This window comes from Gopherus flavomarginatus, chromosome 4, assembly GCF_025201925.1.
Source record: "Gopherus flavomarginatus isolate rGopFla2 chromosome 4, rGopFla2.mat.asm, whole genome shotgun sequence".
In the NCBI taxonomy this organism is placed as follows: Eukaryota; Metazoa; Chordata; order Testudines; family Testudinidae; genus Gopherus; species Gopherus flavomarginatus.
This window is the reverse complement of record NC_066620.1, coordinates 169,223,115-169,237,567: the sequence shown is the minus strand read 5'-3', so window position 1 is coordinate 169,237,567 and position 14,453 is coordinate 169,223,115. Positions and strand designations below refer to the sequence as shown.

At 38.0% G+C, this 14,453-nt stretch overlaps 1 protein-coding gene across 2 annotated transcripts in view; it reads left to right on the top strand.

Annotated features, from left to right (window-relative positions):
* The window catches only part of PRIM2 (DNA primase subunit 2), a 319,791-nt gene that overhangs the window by 259,386 nt on the left and 45,952 nt on the right, over window positions 1-14,453 (top strand). For both annotated transcript variants that reach the window (XM_050950806.1, XM_050950805.1), the window contains 2 exons: window positions 12,485-12,611; window positions 14,223-14,305. In XM_050950806.1, coding sequence (XP_050806763.1) covers window positions 12,485-12,611; window positions 14,223-14,305 — 210 coding nt within the window. The remainder of the gene's footprint in view (window positions 1-12,484; window positions 12,612-14,222; window positions 14,306-14,453) is intronic.

Genomic DNA, 14,453 nt, shown 5'->3' with positions numbered 1-14,453 from the left:
TTTGCATCTGTAAAAATTTTGAATTAATTTTGTGAGGAAGGAGAGATTGAAGTCATTTCATAAGTTTGTTCCTTTGTACTTTTACATCCACTGACCTAATGGTTTTACATAGTATTGATACAGCATGTACACTTTAAACTCTTGCTTTGATTGTACTGTATAATGTTTATCAGTTGTATGGGAAAGCAGGTGAGCATATGATGACAACAGCTGCAGTTATAATAAATAATATTTTTAGAAAGTATGAAAGGGATATAAAGCCTCATACTTCAGAACTTAAACTAATCTCTGACTGAAAATAAGCTTCCTCAATGGGTAGATTATTTGATGATTTCCTACTTCAGAGTTTCTTGCATCTTCATCTGAAGCATCTTGAATTGGCCTCTGTTAGAAACCAAAGTAGATGGAACTCTAGTCTGCTCTGGTAATTCCTGTATTTCACTGTCAACTTATTTCAACATCTCTGCCCACCTAGAATATATGTAATTATTTCTGAAATGTTTCCATTAAGTTATACACTTAATGTAGGTTATCTGTATTTAAATATATTTTTAAATTAGAGCAAGCCATTAATTTATTAGTATGATATGTAATCTTGTTGAATTGAACTAGATAACTCAGCCATCCTATTAAATTCATGTTTGCAATATTTGGCAGGTGGAAAAAAATCTTCATGTTGAATTGATAGCACAGTCTTTTTAATATAAACTAATGGATTATTAGTTAATTGGTGTCTCCAAAATTAGCTATGTTCATTTGGTCTGTGAATAGTGCTGCTGTTTTTTTACCTTTTTGGGAGTAATCGGTAATTTTGATGAGTATTGTTTCTTCTTGATACGTTAGGATTTTGTGTTTTACTTTTTTTCTTCTTGTCACGAGAATTAAGATATATTTAGTTCCAGAGTGTTTTAAAAAAACAAAAACCTCACACTTTAATTTTGGAACCATTTTACTTGTAAGGATATATTTTTTTAAATTTAGAAAAAAATACTTCTTAACCTTGTAGACCCTGAGGCCTTTTCTGATTTAGCTGCAAAGTAAAGGATACTGATGAGAATGTCTTTGGGACATAATTATGTAGATTTAAAGGAGTGATGTAGTTTTAATTATGCCCTGTAGCTAATATAGATGCATATTAAACTCAATCATGCCTCTGTGTATTCCCCTCTGAAACTTTTCTTTTCTCAGGCCTTAAATTACTAATCAGCTCATTGGTGAACCCTAAGGTTATGTAAGATAGCTCGATATTGCCACCAAATGTGCTTAAACTACTAATTTTTAACCGTTTACAATTTTATATTTTGACAAAATGACCTCAGAGTCTGTATTATTCTTTCATTACATTTATACAGAGAATGTTAAAATCTAGTTCATTTAAAAACAAGGGTAACTTCTATGCAATCTGTTGTAATCCTTGATCTACTTTCTTAAACCCAGATTAAAATTAAATACCAAAATATGAAATTATATCTATTTTCATTATTTTTGTTTATGGTTTGGATGCAACTTTACCTTTGGTATAGTTGTCCCGAATAAAAAATAACCTGCAAAAGACCTTTGAGACCATCACGTGATTCAGACGTTATGGTATTGGCAAATTAATATTAAATGGATCACAGCAATAGACTGTAGTTCTGGTAAAAATGAGACGTTCATGCTAAACATACTTTCTCTTATCAGTTACTCTTAACTTTCTCATGTAAATTTCTTTGGAACTGAAATTTTTCGTGCTTGGTCTCAGTGCAGAAGTATGAAGATTTTTTTTCCTACAGATTTTGTGTGTGTGTGTGTGTGTGTGTGTGTGTGTGTGAGAGAGAGAGAGAGAGAGAGAGAGAGCAAAATTCTCAGCCTTTTTTTAATTAAATGTGAAAAATATACGTTCCGATTTCAGTTTTGGCACGTGGGAGCCATTAACTGTTGGTGCAAGATGAATCTCAGAAGTTGCTCTGACTTAGGCTACTTCAGCACTTGGCAGCTCTCAGGTTCAAGGGGAAGAGCAATTGGGTAATGCCACCTAATCCCCCCTGCAAAGGTGCATTGAGTGCAGTTCTGGCATATCTGAAGAATAAGCCCTAACATTTTGATGTTTGTTTTTAATTATAATGGATACCACAAAATATAAAGATCACAGTTTTCATAGTTGGAAGCCTAAAATTAGGCACCAAAATCCATATTTAATAACCTAAGTGGCTAAAATCATGAATATTGTTTGAGCCAGATTCTGATCTCTCGTCACTCTGTAAGTCCTCCATTAAAGGAAATCGAAGTCAATGGAGTTCTTCCAGATTTACAGCAGTAAAGCTAGCTCAGATATGGCCCTATGTAAAATTAATCCGATTTTATTTTCAGTGAACATATATACCTCTGCCCATATTGTACTGTTTTTTATTTTGTTTTGTTGCTTGTGTAAAACAGACTACTAACACCAATGCCTTAATTTCCCCAAATTCCCATTTCAGTCTTGCACCATTAGTCAGACTTACATTTTATTTTCATTGTTGAAAGATTGCATGCATGTAAGAGCTAGCTAGTTTATTAGTCTATCACAGCAGCAGTGAGCTATTAAGTCAATGACATCTTTAAGAAAAGTAATAGAAAGACTTGTCTGCAAGAATGCTACGTCTCCATGTTAACTGAATGTGAAGTAGCTGAATATCACTTAGGACTTGTCTACACTTAAAATGTTGCAGCAGTGCAGCTGCACCACTGTAGTGCTTCAGTGAAGGCGCTACTTACTCTGATGCTCGATGTAGGTACTCCACTTCCCCAAGAGGTGGTAGCTATGTCAGTGGAAGAAGATCTCCTGTCAACATAGCGCAGTCTACACCAGGACTTAGGTCTGTATAACTTTGTCACTTGGGTTTTGATTTTCCACACCCTGAGTGACATAATTATACCGATTGATGTAAGTTGCTAGTGTACACCAAGCCATACTCAGTGGTATTCAGAGTACTGTTTTGAATAGTTTTGTAGTAAAGCAACCGTGACTGTGCAAGCATTAGCTAAAAGTAAATAAATAAAAATTGGTTTACCCTTTTTTCCCTACTGAATGTATGTATTAATGCTTTCAGAGACAGGCCCCAATTTCAGATAAAGAATGATAAAGATAGGTTTAAAAATATAAATCAATTTGACCTACATTTCTTATTTTATATTGCCTAAAATTTTGAAATAGAAAAGATTGTTTTTATACTTTATTGTATTTTCACAAGAATACTACAATAATCTCATTGGGATCATTTGCAAGAATATTAAAAAGTAGACTTGGTGAAATGTGCAATTGCTCTTTAAATTATTTTAACAACTGTGTGTTTAGAATTTCATCATTTAGCATATCTTTAGTCTAAGTTATCTTAAAGAATAAAGTAGAGTCCACAGGGGTTTTTTATTTCATTTTGTTTTTCTGTTTAATAGACATAAAACCATATCAGTTTGTCTTGTCCTGCATAATAGAGCTATACCAGCTAGGAATTGGAGGCTATATTTCATACTCAACAATTCACAGGAACAACTTATTGTGAGGGGAGAAAAAGGCCTTTTTCTCCCCTCACAAGTTTTAAAATATGAAATGTCACAAATGGTTTTTAAAATTTTAGGGATATATTTACAGATAACATTTATTTTCTTAGTAAAATCATTCACTAAGCATTGTCAACATGAAATCAGCAGAGAATACACAACATTATTTAAAAAATAATTATTCCTCTAATGCTAAATACAATAATCTAGCTTTCCCGGATCAATCTATTCAATTCAATCTTCTGAAATATAAATTTTGCGTAACACGCAAATAATTATACAAAATAATTGTCAGTCTCTATTCATGAGATTAGATACGTTCCAAAGCCATGGCAGAAAGTCTCATAAATTTTGATGGAAGAAATGTCTTCCTATTTTACATAACAGTTTGCATAGTATGTCACCAGACTGCATGTTTTGATACAATAAGTTGTTCCTGTGAATTGTTGAGTATGAAATATAGCCTCCAATTCCTAGCTGGTATAGCTCTATTATGCAGGACAAGACAAACTGATATGGTTTTATGTCTATTAAACAGAAAAACAAAATGAAATAAAAAACCCACTATGTAGGGAACCTGGGTTAGCCATCTCTGCATGGGAGAAAGACTCCATTATATAGTTCCTCCCATAGGCATTGATGGGATTGTAAATTGGCTTCACTATCATCTAAGTAGTTGAGATGCATGTATTACATGTATTGCCTCACAAGCAAATCTGATTATTGAACAGCCTGCCCCAACCCACTAGGGCAGGGGTGGCCAACCTGAGTCAGAGAAGGAGCCAGAATTTACCAAGGTACATTGCCAAAGAGCCATGGTAATATGTCAGCAGCCCCCCCATCAGTTTCCCCCCACTCCCAGCAGCTCCTACCCACCAGCAGCCCTGCCAATCAACGCCTCCCTTTCCCGCCTCCCAATCAGTTGTTTTGTGACGTGCAAACTCAGGGGAGGGGATGGGAAGAGGTGGAGTGGGGGCAGGGCCTGTGGCAGAGCCAGGGGTTGAGCAGTGAGCACCCCGTGGCACACTGGAAAGTTGGTGCCTGTAGCTCCAGACCCGGCGTTGGGGCCTATACAAGGAGCCACATATTAACTTCTGAAGAGCCTCACGTGGCTCTGAAGCCACAGGCTGGCCACCCTGCACTAGGGTGTGATTTGCTGTAGTTGTTAAAAAAAAGTTTCTTGGAGATGATCTGAGAATCCTTTGGATTTCCTTAAAAAACTGTTCAGAAGTAGCAATGGGAGACTAACTTTCCTTTTTAAGCTTTCTGTTTTAAAAATTAGCAGCATGATCCTTTTCAGATGTCAGAGGCTGAGGAGTAGTGCTTATTCTTGCTGCTAGATAGAATTGGCAGGCTTGGGAGATTTGGGTGATGTATACATTTAACCATGGAAAAACATTTTTTGTTTAAAAAGAGAGTGTGGCAGGGTTGACTGTGTCTGGAACTCCTCTGCTGGAGCAACCAATAAGGGGCCAGAAGGGCCAGATAAAAGGCAAGCAGCAGAGCAGAGCCTTCAGTTGCTGTGTGGCTCTTGGAGAAGGAGGACCAGCTGCCTTGCTGGCTAGATGAGCTGTAGGACCACAGACAGCTCACTGCAGAGAGTTCACCAGGCAGAACTGAGCCCAGGGAAGGCTGCCAAAGACTAGGTGCCTGGCTGACTGGATAGAGTAGCATCAGGACCATGAAAAGGTCAGTGCAGACAGGCTGAGCCAGGGGGACTGAGCACAGAACCTGGCCAGACCAGACAAGGGTACCGAGATGGGCCATGCTGGTCTGGTTGCAGACTGCCACCCTGTTATAGAGAGACAGTGATATCTAGCAAAAAGAACAGGAGTACTTGTGGCACCTTAGAGACTAACAAATTTATTTGAGCATAAGCTTTTGTGGGCTACAGCCCACTTCATTGGATGCATGCAGTGGAAAATACAGTAGGAAGACAGACAGACAGACAGACAGACAGACACACACACACACACACACACACACACACACACACACACACACACACACACAGAAAACATGAAACAATGGGTGTTACCGTACACACTGTAAGGAGAGTGATCAGTTAAGATGAGCTATTATCAGCAGGAGAGAAAAAGAACAGTTTGTAATGGCCATGATTTTCATTACCACTACAAACAGTTATTTTTCTCTGGGAGGAGCCGATGGTCATGGTACATGTAGGTATCAGTGACATAGAGAAGGATAGAAGAGAGGTTCTGGAAGCCAAATTTAGTCTGCTGGGTAAGAGATTGAAGTCCCAGACTAATATGATAGCATCCTCTGAAATGCTTCCAGTTCTACAAGTAGGGCCAGTTAGACAGGTAGAAGTTCAGGGTCTCAAAGCTTGGATGAGATGATGGTGTAGGGAGGAGGGGTTTAGTTTTATTAGGAACTGGGGAACCTATTGGGAAAGGGGGAGCCTATACAGGAAGAATGGGCTCCATCTAAACCAAAATGGAGCCAGATCACTGGGACTTAAAATTAAAAAGGTCTTAGAGCTGTTTTTTAGCTAAAGGCTGCGGGAAAGCCAGCAGGTGTAGAGGTGGTTCAGACAGAGACATCCCATAGGGTAGGATCTTTTAATGGAGATTCTCTATATTATTGTAAGGAGAGGAGGGAAGATAAAATACAGGTAGGATCTGATGAGAAATTTTCAAATGAAAGAGAGTCCCATTCAATTACATCGTGTAATGGCAGAGAGCTAAAAAGTGAATTTTTTTTTCAAGTGTTTATATACAAATCCTAGAAGTCTAAATAATATGGGGAACTAGAGTGCCCCATATTAAATGCGGAGATTGATATAATAGACATCACAGAAATTTGATGGAATGAGGATGATCATTGGGACACATGCTTTTTCATCATGATGTTTTGGACATTTTGCAGCAGTTCAAGTATGAATTGCCAGTAAAATATTCTGAATTGCCAATGGGCTATATAGTTCAAACAAATATAAATTTTGACTTGCAGGAAATGAGTGAAAATTGTAACTGTGACAGTTACCAATTGTAGATTTGTGATTTTTTTTTTCTAGTTTTTTGCATCCCATTATCTTAAAGTATCATGACTGGTGTGGGGAAAGTAAATAAGAAAGTGTTGTTTACTCCTCCTCATAACACGAGAACTAGGGGACACCAAATGAAATTAATAGGCAGCAGGTTTAAAACAAACAAAAGGAAGTATTTTTTTTCACACAACACACAGTCAGCCTGTGGAACTCTTTGCCAGAGGATGTTTTGAAGATCAAGACTGTAACAGGGTTCAAAAAAGAACTAGATACATTAATGGAGAATAGGTCTATCAAGTGCTTCTAGCCATCAGGATGGGTAGGGATGGTGTCCCTAGCCTCTGTTTGCCAGAAGCTGGGAATGGGCGACAGGATGAATCACTTGATGATTACCTGTTCTGTTCACTCCTTCTGGGGCACTGTAGGAAGAGAGGATACTGAGCTAGATGGACCATTGGTCTGACCCAGTATGGCCGTTCTTATGTAGAAAGGAACAAAATAAAACAAAAAACTGCCACAAAAGCCTTTTCAGTGGTTTGTGACAAGCAGACAGAAATCGATGCAATTGTTAATTAAACCTAATCCAGAGACAAAGAGTTAATTACAACAATTTAAACTTTAATGAGAGTACAGCTGTTCTTTTACATGGTGCTAGTTTCCACTAGGGGAAGAATTGAAAAGTTTTTCATTTCGCATGTGAAATGTACTGCTGTCTCTAAAATTAAAATTTGAACTTGTTCTTAAGTACTGCTGTATATATTATAGCACAGCAATATCTGTAGTTTGCACATTTATGTAATCTACAGCATATACAAAAGGCTATATTGCTGTTACTTTTTCTAAGTTACTTTTCATATATGTATCTTCTATTATTATTCTTTAGTCACTCTCCCAATGAAATGAAACATTATGTTCTGTGTATTGATACTCAAGCAGAATTTGCTAAAATTCGGCTCCTCAATTTAGAACATCAACATAAACTTTAGAGGAGTCAACTACAAGAAAAAAAATAGGAGCATGAGTAAAAGCTATATCTATTGGGAGAGCAACCAAGTTTGTGAACTTGAAAGTAAAGTGCTTACCCTAACTAACAAGTTAGATGTCAAAAACTGCAGATCTCAGGAAAATGGTACTCTGATATGTTGGCATTCAATATATTTTCCCAAGCTTCTTTACCTTAAATTCTCTGAAATAATAGTGCACTGTTAAGGAATGTGTGAGCTACTTTGTGTAATCCTGATGAGAATAATCTTTCTTTAAATATTTCACTATGGGCCACTGTTGTAGAATGTATGAAAACTAATGATTCAAATGACCCAATCTGCTCCATTCCCATAGATTCCAAGGATCTAACAGACCATCTAATCTGACCTCCTTTGTACCATGTACAACTTCCCCAAAATAATGTCTAGAGAGATCTTTTAGAAAATTACTAATGATTAATTATCACCAATAAAAAATTATGCCTTGTTTCTGATCTGAATTTGTGTAACTTCAACTTCCAGTCACTGGATCATATTATACCTTTCTCTGCTATATGGAAGAGCCCATAATTAAATATTTATTCTCCATTTAGGTACCTGTAGACTGTAATCAAGTTATCCCTTAACCTTCTCATTATTAAGCTTACATTGATTGAGTTCCTTGAGTCTATCACTATAAGGCATTTTTTCTAATCCTTTAACCATTCTCATGGCTCTTCTCTGAACCGTCTCTGATTTATCAACATCTTTCTGGAATTGTAGACAGCAGAACTGGACACAGTATTCCATCTGCGATCTCACCAGTGCCAAATACATTTGAGATTCCTCTGTTCATGCATCCCAGGTTCACATTAGCTCTTTTGGCCAGAATGTTGCACTGGGAGGTCATGGTCAGCTAATTATTCACCACAACCTTCCAAACTTTTTTCAGAGTCTGCTTCCCAGAATAGAGTCCCCCATTCAGTAAGTCTGGCTACATTCTTTGTTTCCAGGTGTACACATTTACATTTAGCCATACTCTAATGCATATTGTTTGCTTGCATCCAGCTTGCCAAGCGATCGTGAATGCTCTGAATCAATAACCTGTCTTCTTCCTTCCTTACCACTCCTCCAATTTTGTGTCATCTGCAAACTTTATCAGTGATGATTTTATGATTTCTTCCAGGTCAAGATAAGGATGTTACATAGTGTAGACCAAGAACCAGTCCATGGGGGACTTTACTGGAAACATCCATTCAGTGATGATTCCCTCTTTACACTCTTCCTTTGAGATTTTTCATTTATCCAGTTTTTAATCCATTTAATGTGTGCCACATTAATTGTATATCATTCTAGTTTTTTAATCAAAATGTCATGTGGTACCAAGTCAAATGTCTTGCAGAAGTCTAAGTATCAACACTATCACGTTTATCAAACAAACTTGCAATCTGATCAAAAACAGATTTCACGTTAGTTTGACCAGATCTATTTTCCATCACCAAATGTTGATTGGCATTAATTACATTACCCTCTTCTAGTTCTTTATTAATCGTGTCTCTTATCTGCCACTCCATTATCATGTCTGGGATTCATGTCAGGCTGACAAGCCTATAATTACCCAGCTCATTCCATTGACCATTTTTAAAAATTAGCACAACATTAGCTTTTTCCCTGTCTTCTGGAATTCCTCTAGTGCTCCACAATTTATTGAAAATCAAATTAATGATCCAGCTCTTTTAAAACTCTTGGATGCAAATTATCTGGACCTGCTGATTTAAAAAATGTGTAACTTTAGTAGCTGTTTAACATATTCCAAAGATGATAGTGGAATGGAAATAATGTTCTCATCGCCATTTGACGAGATCGCATTGTTTGCTTTTCCCCAGATACAAGACAGATATATTTATAGAACACTTCTGCCTTTTCTGCTTTGTTGTTACAATTCTACCATATCTATCTAGCAATTGGACCAATTCTATGTCAGAATTCTTTTTGTTCCTAATGTATTTAAAAATTTCCTTCTCGTTGTCCTTAACTCTGCTGGCCATAGATTTTTCCTTGTGTCCCTTGGTTTCTCTTACCAATTTTCTACAATTCCTAACTTCTGATTAGTATTCATTACCATCAGCCTCTCCTTTCTTCCATTTGCTGTATATTAGTTTTTCTGTTTTTATTTTTACAGAAGCCTTCACTTCCCCTCAAAACCAGATTGGCTTTTAAACTAGCAGAGCATTCTTCCTTAATTGTGTGATTGTCTTTTTTTGAGACGTCTAGTGAGGAATTCTTGTCATTCACATTTTTCTGATTAAATTCTTACTTCCAGTTGATTTGACTCATAATTGTTTTCAGCTTTGTGAAATTGGCCCAATTAAAGCATCAAGCGTATATGTTACTGGTTTGGACTTTATTCTGCTTGCACATTGTAAACGTGATCATGACATGAAGACTTATACCTATGCTACCGTTAACTTTTACTTCCATGATCACTTCCTCTTTAGCTGTTAGGGCAAAGTCTAATATAGAATTCAGCCATGTTGGCTGCAAGACTGTTTGAGTTAGGAAATTCTCATCTATAATGTTTAGAAATTCCAAGGATGTTTTAATAATGGAAGCCTGAGGCTTCCAGCATATGCCACTCAAATTGATATGCAGAGTTTTTTCCCTACGCATTATATATTGATGTGTAAGAAACCAGTCATCCTGTTCTCTAGTGTGATTTAGTGGGCTGTAGCAGACATCAATGAATACCCTATTCTTATGCTTTATCTGTTAGGACGTTGATCCATAAACATTCAAGGTCATAACTTCTGCATTATCGGTGACTAGAAAACAGGTAATGCCACTTGCTCTCTCCTTTTGTCCTCTTGATCCTTCCTAAATAGGTTGTAATCATTCATTTTAACATACCAGGTTTCAGTAATACCAGCTAGATCAAATTTATGCAATGAGCAATTTCAGTCCATCTTGTTTGTTACCCATGTTACTAGCATTAGTGTATAGGCAACCCAGGAATTTCTCTTCTTTATATCCGTTGGTTTCTTGATTAATTTTGTTCTCAACATCTCGATTTTTGTGCTTAGTGCTCACATCTTCCCTCTTTTTACCCTCCCTTTTGTTGTTAGTTTAACCCCCTCCTGACTACTCTAGGCAGCCTATTCCTAAGGAGATTAGTTCTCCTACTGAGGTGGAGGCCATCCAAATAATATAGCCTCCTCTCCTCATGGAAAGTGGACTGATATTCCACAAAACCAAAACCCTCCATCCTACACAACGTATCTAGCCAATGATTCTCTTAGAATCTTCTGCCTTCTTTTGCTCATGGGACGAGAAGGGATCTCAGAATGGATTGCTTGGACATTCTTCTTCTTCAGCATGCTTCTTAGTTCCCTGAAGTCATCATCTATTATCTGTGAGGTATCCCATAATGAAGTGTCATCAGTGCTGATATGAACCATCACCAGTGGATGATCCTTGCCCATAGACTTCAGAAGCCTATCTTGTTTTAGAGTGATATCTTGTGTCTTGGCTCCAGAAAGGTAGCATGGTCTCTTATTATCTGTCTGTTCCTTGTAGAAATGTTCTTTGGATGTTCTAGTATTGAATCTCTGATAAGAATCATCTTTCTTCTGTTTTTGTTTGTTTACAGTTTGGGCCAAGGTGCCATCCACAAGTGTCCCATACATCTCTCCATTCCCTTGGGCCTGCTGGATCTTTAGACATGTCTTCCGTAGCTTCCATATTGAGGATTTGATATCGATTTGAAATTTCCAGCTTTGTGGAATTCCTTCTGCTTCTCTTCTTTCTGGTGGCTACAATCTGCTTATCCTCCTCTATCTCCAACCGTGCAGAATGCATGAGATCTTGCCTCTAGTGGTTACAAACTGCCAGGCCTTCTCTCTGACTTCCTCCCTCTCCAATTCCTTTGTGGCCTGCTCCATCCTTCCTTGAACCAAGGTACTGGTGTTTCCAGAATCTAATTGTCTAGGAACTCCTCAGCTTCTCTGATTCTTAGTAACGTCTCACTTTACCTCTTCAATTCAAGAATATTTTCTTCTAACACGGCCACCAATTTGCACTTCATGCATAGCAAATCTCTTCTGTCTTCAGGCAGGAAAGAGAATATGGCACATCTGCTGGACATCTTGATATCACATGTAGTGCTGAATCTGGAATGAAACCCTTTCATACTCTCCCTCTAACTCTCTCTGAAACTCCTCTCCTCTCTTCTCCTCTCCTAGCTGCCTCTGTTTGCAGATCTTGAGTTCACCCACTAAATGACTTCTATACCAAGTCTTCCCTGCTTACCTCCACTCACTTCTGCTGAGTGATTAACTACTCAGAGACTTCAAACAACTGGACTGATCAAAGTTCCAAGGGCTACAGCCTCGCGTCCTTTAACAGGGCAGTGATTAAAACTGCATGGTCTTACTCAGAGTATGTCTACAAGAGATTAAACACCCACAGCTGGCCTGGGTCAGCTGACTTGGGCTGAGGCTGCAGGGCTGTAAAATTGCAGTGTAGATGTTTGAGCTCGGGCTGGAACCTGAGCTCTGGAACCCTCCAAGTGGGTAGAGTCCCAGAATCTGGGCACCAGCCCAAGCTCAAACATCTGTACTACAGTTTTACAGCCTGAACCCAAATCAGCTGACATAGGCCAGCTGTAGGTACTTAATTGCAGTGTAGATGTCGCCTCGGGCCCATGGACCAGCTACGCAGCCATCTATCGGAATGTTCAAAGGTTTTTGTGAAATACCATTACTCCAATTTAAATAAAATCTTTACTTTTTAAGATCATAATGCAGTTTAATCTCTCTCTCTCTCTCTCTCTCTCTCTCTCTCTCTCTCTCTCTCATCTCTCACTTTTTCCATTTGAATGGTTTTGGCAGGTTTATTTTCATAATCCAATATTTCGTCCTGTAGAGTAGCTGGAATCACTGATACAACATGCAGTTCGCATGCAAATAATCTGCTTTTAAATATTTTTACCATTCAGTTTGACAAAGGGTATGCCTACAGCATCCGCCATAACTATGGAAAAGAAGGCAAGAGGACAGATTATACACCATTCAGCTGCATGAAGATTATCCTGTCCAATCCACCAAGTCAAGGGGATTATCATGGTGAGTATTTGTAACTGACATGTTCACAGTGCATGGAACTCAGAAGCTCTGGAAGAGAACTGATTGGTTGGTTGTATTACTGGCAGGGGTTAGTAGCTTATGCCAATCATTGCTGACAAGCTAGTGCTCTTACTCTTCTGGTAATTTGACTTATTAGGTCAGGCAAGAGAAATTCGTTCAGCTGTAGTTCAATATGCTCTCTACTAAGCTCTTCACTAATCTTTTTCCCACTTTCCAATTTGCTTTGTAAGTGTCTTAGAAGACAGGCACTGAAGTTTCTTACAGCTCTACTTTCAAGTTGACTAACATACTCAGTAATATTGCATCCATTTAGTTTTTAATAGGCTAATACTTCAGCAATAGCGTTCATCTTTGAATCTTATGGTCAGTCTGTTTAATGAACTAAGATTAATTAAGAAATTTAACATCTTAACTTCACATATTTATCTAAATCTGACCCAGTCCGGGGTATAGAATGATATATAAAACTCTCCTTTTCATTGTTTCATAAATGTTACTCTTCTCCCTGCATGAAATTTTCTGAGGGACCTTCTGTTCCTAGAGTAGACTTTTATCCACCCCTTGATCCTAACTTATTTTGAAAAGACTATGACAGATAAGTGGTATCTTGGACTATTCATCCAGCTGAGCTGCTGTTTGACAGCCTGTGTGTGTATGCAGTGCACTGCATTACGGGAGATACTTTCAAAAGTTCCTAAGGAATTAAAGGCATTAATTCAATACGACTTGTGCTCTTTGGTCTCTTAGAATATGTCTACATTGCAGATGGAAGTGAGCCTCTCAGCCTGGTTAGACGGATTGTGTTAGTGAGGCTCCTGCTAGCATGCTAAAATAACACTGTGGATATATTGCTGCAGTGGCAGAGGCTTGGGCTAGCCACCAAGCTCAAGCCTACCCTATCCCCTGAGTCTGAGTGGCTAGCCTGAGTCTCTCCCAGTGCTGCAATGTCCACACAACTATTTTAAGTGCACTAGCATGATCCCCGCTAGCATAAGTCTGTCTACCCAGGCTGTAAAGCTAGTTCCCTGCTGTAATGTAGACACACCCTTAAATGCTTTACACACAACCTATATTTACTAGTAATAAGTCACTCATTTGACTTTGTGTGCAACAAGAATTCCTTTTGTTAGTTTTCAGTGATGGGATTCTTGAAGATATTTTCACTATGGAATAAATACTATTGTCCCTTTTAAGGATCAAGTCCCCTTCTATGTTAGTTTTCCTATCTGTTTTGTGTGTTCATCACAGCCTAATGTTACTTTTTGTATTTGAGATTATTTTAATTGTGACTGTTTGTGTCTGTTAATAAGGAATCTAATTAAAACTGTTTTCCACTCAATGAATGTGAATCTTGGCCTGCTTATGTTGTAGTGCATTATGTAACTCTTGAGCCTGTAATGCCCTGATAACCATACAGTGAAGTAATCTTTTAAAAAAAGAGTATAACAATTGCATACATGGGCAATTAACTTCTTTATTAATAAGCTGTTAGACAATTAAGAACAGCTTAGTCAGTCTCCTGAGTGTATTATTGTGCTAACTCTTGGGTAAATAGCCTTGTTTGTGTGTTTGTCTTTTATTCCCCGTCAGGGTGCCCATTCCGATACAGTGATCCTGAGCTACTGAAGCAGAAGCTGCAGTCATACAAGATTCCTCCCACTGGGATAACTCAGGTAAGGTGTATTCTGTTTGGACTCCTCAGTAATGAGGAATGGGGCACTGTCTTTCAGTTTCATTTAATATCCATGTGGAAATGCTATGTACAACTTGTCAGAGTGTAGGTGAAATTGGTCTTCTTGTAAAAGAATTAAGTCCGAGTCG